Here is a 1,305-nt window from a genome sequence, read left to right as displayed (position 1 = left end):
GCCCACATGGACTAGGACCATGGGGTAATAATTGGTGGGCTGGATTACGGTTTGGAGCATCCCTTTCACGTCCTGAATCCTCGCTCCAGTTAGGCAGTATACCTCACATGCCGAGGGGTCCCGGTGACAGATGGGGCCCTCCGTACCTCTCAGGATTTGTTGACTATAGCTAGTTAAAGAAGGCTATATTTTTTGTGTTTGAATTTACTGGGATTAAGCCAAGTAAATTAACACTAATCTGAATTGAGAAGGGAAAATGTTCCATCAAGTAGCTGTACCTTTTCTAGCTAAAGTGTGTTCCTCATTGAGTTATTTCTCAACAGGGTAATGCAATTATTAATTTTTTAATTTTTGTTCTTCCTCTTTTTCCCTTGGCTCTTTCTTAACAAGAACCCTAGAAGAAAATGTGTACAAGATTGCTCTTTCTTTGGCTCAGCGTTACAGTGTTCCACTTTGGGAAGTTTATATGACCCATCTGGAGTTTCTGTTCACTGACAGTGGGTAAGTGTCATCTGAACTCAATTGCAGCTCTGTTCCATGGGGGTATATTCCCTTCCAAGCGAACATGGCAAACTGAAGCAGCTGTTGTTTATTACTAGCTTTGAAATGTGCTGTATTCTCACATAGCCCATTTAAAATGAAAGAGTATTGAAAATCAGTCCTTCTGTAATTAACTAAAAAAAAGAAAAAAGAAAACCAGGAGGTATAACAGGCTCTTTAAGGAACCAGAATCTTGCAGGTGCACTGCTCCTGTTTTTACTAGTCTTTGGGGACTTTGAATCAATATGCAGTTTGGGGGGGTGGGGTTTGTTCCTTTTATTTTTACATAAGCCATGACACCCATCACAAAATGCAGGGCGTTTTTTCTCAAGCTAAGATTTAAAATCTTCTTCCAACATCCCAATACATTCTTTCATGCGAGTGGCAGTTGGTTAATGACTGAGACATTACTTGATGTGTCACATTTTGAAAAAATGTTTTTGAGCAGTTCTAAAATGTGCTCTGGCTACAATAGCAGCTGGAGTGTCCACATTCCCCACTCCTTCCTCCAGCTGCCATTTCCTGCCTTTGCCCCAGGGAGCAGAGCAGTGCATAAGCTTGAGGAGCTTAGCATGAGTCCAGGGCCTTGTTGGGAGGAAGGGGCAGGGGCAGGGCTAGTAGAGGGAAATTAGGGTTGTTCACCATGCTGTGGGGGTGCGGGGAGGGAGGGAAGTATATGTTTGGTGTGCCTGGTGCATCCCACACAACATACAGCCCCCAGGGCCTTAGGAATTGGACAGCCCTGCTATAACCCATAGGATTACA

At 43.6% G+C, this 1,305-nt stretch overlaps 1 protein-coding gene across 1 annotated transcript in view; it reads left to right on the top strand.

The window, feature by feature from the left end:
- The window catches only part of NBAS (neuroblastoma amplified sequence), a 457,208-nt gene that overhangs the window by 310,716 nt on the left and 145,187 nt on the right, over positions 1–1,305 (top strand). The window contains exon 42 of the mRNA XM_019520763.1: positions 391–501. Coding sequence (XP_019376308.1) covers positions 391–501 — 111 coding nt within the window. The remainder of the gene's footprint in view (positions 1–390; positions 502–1,305) is intronic.

The sequence above is a fragment of the Gavialis gangeticus genome, unplaced genomic scaffold (genome assembly GCF_001723915.1).
Source record: "Gavialis gangeticus isolate Ggan-Ray unplaced genomic scaffold, GavGan_comp1, whole genome shotgun sequence".
NCBI classification, from domain to species: domain Eukaryota; kingdom Metazoa; phylum Chordata; order Crocodylia; family Gavialidae; genus Gavialis; species Gavialis gangeticus.
The sequence above is the reverse complement of the archived record's forward strand: the minus strand, read 5'-3'. Positions and strand labels throughout refer to the sequence as shown.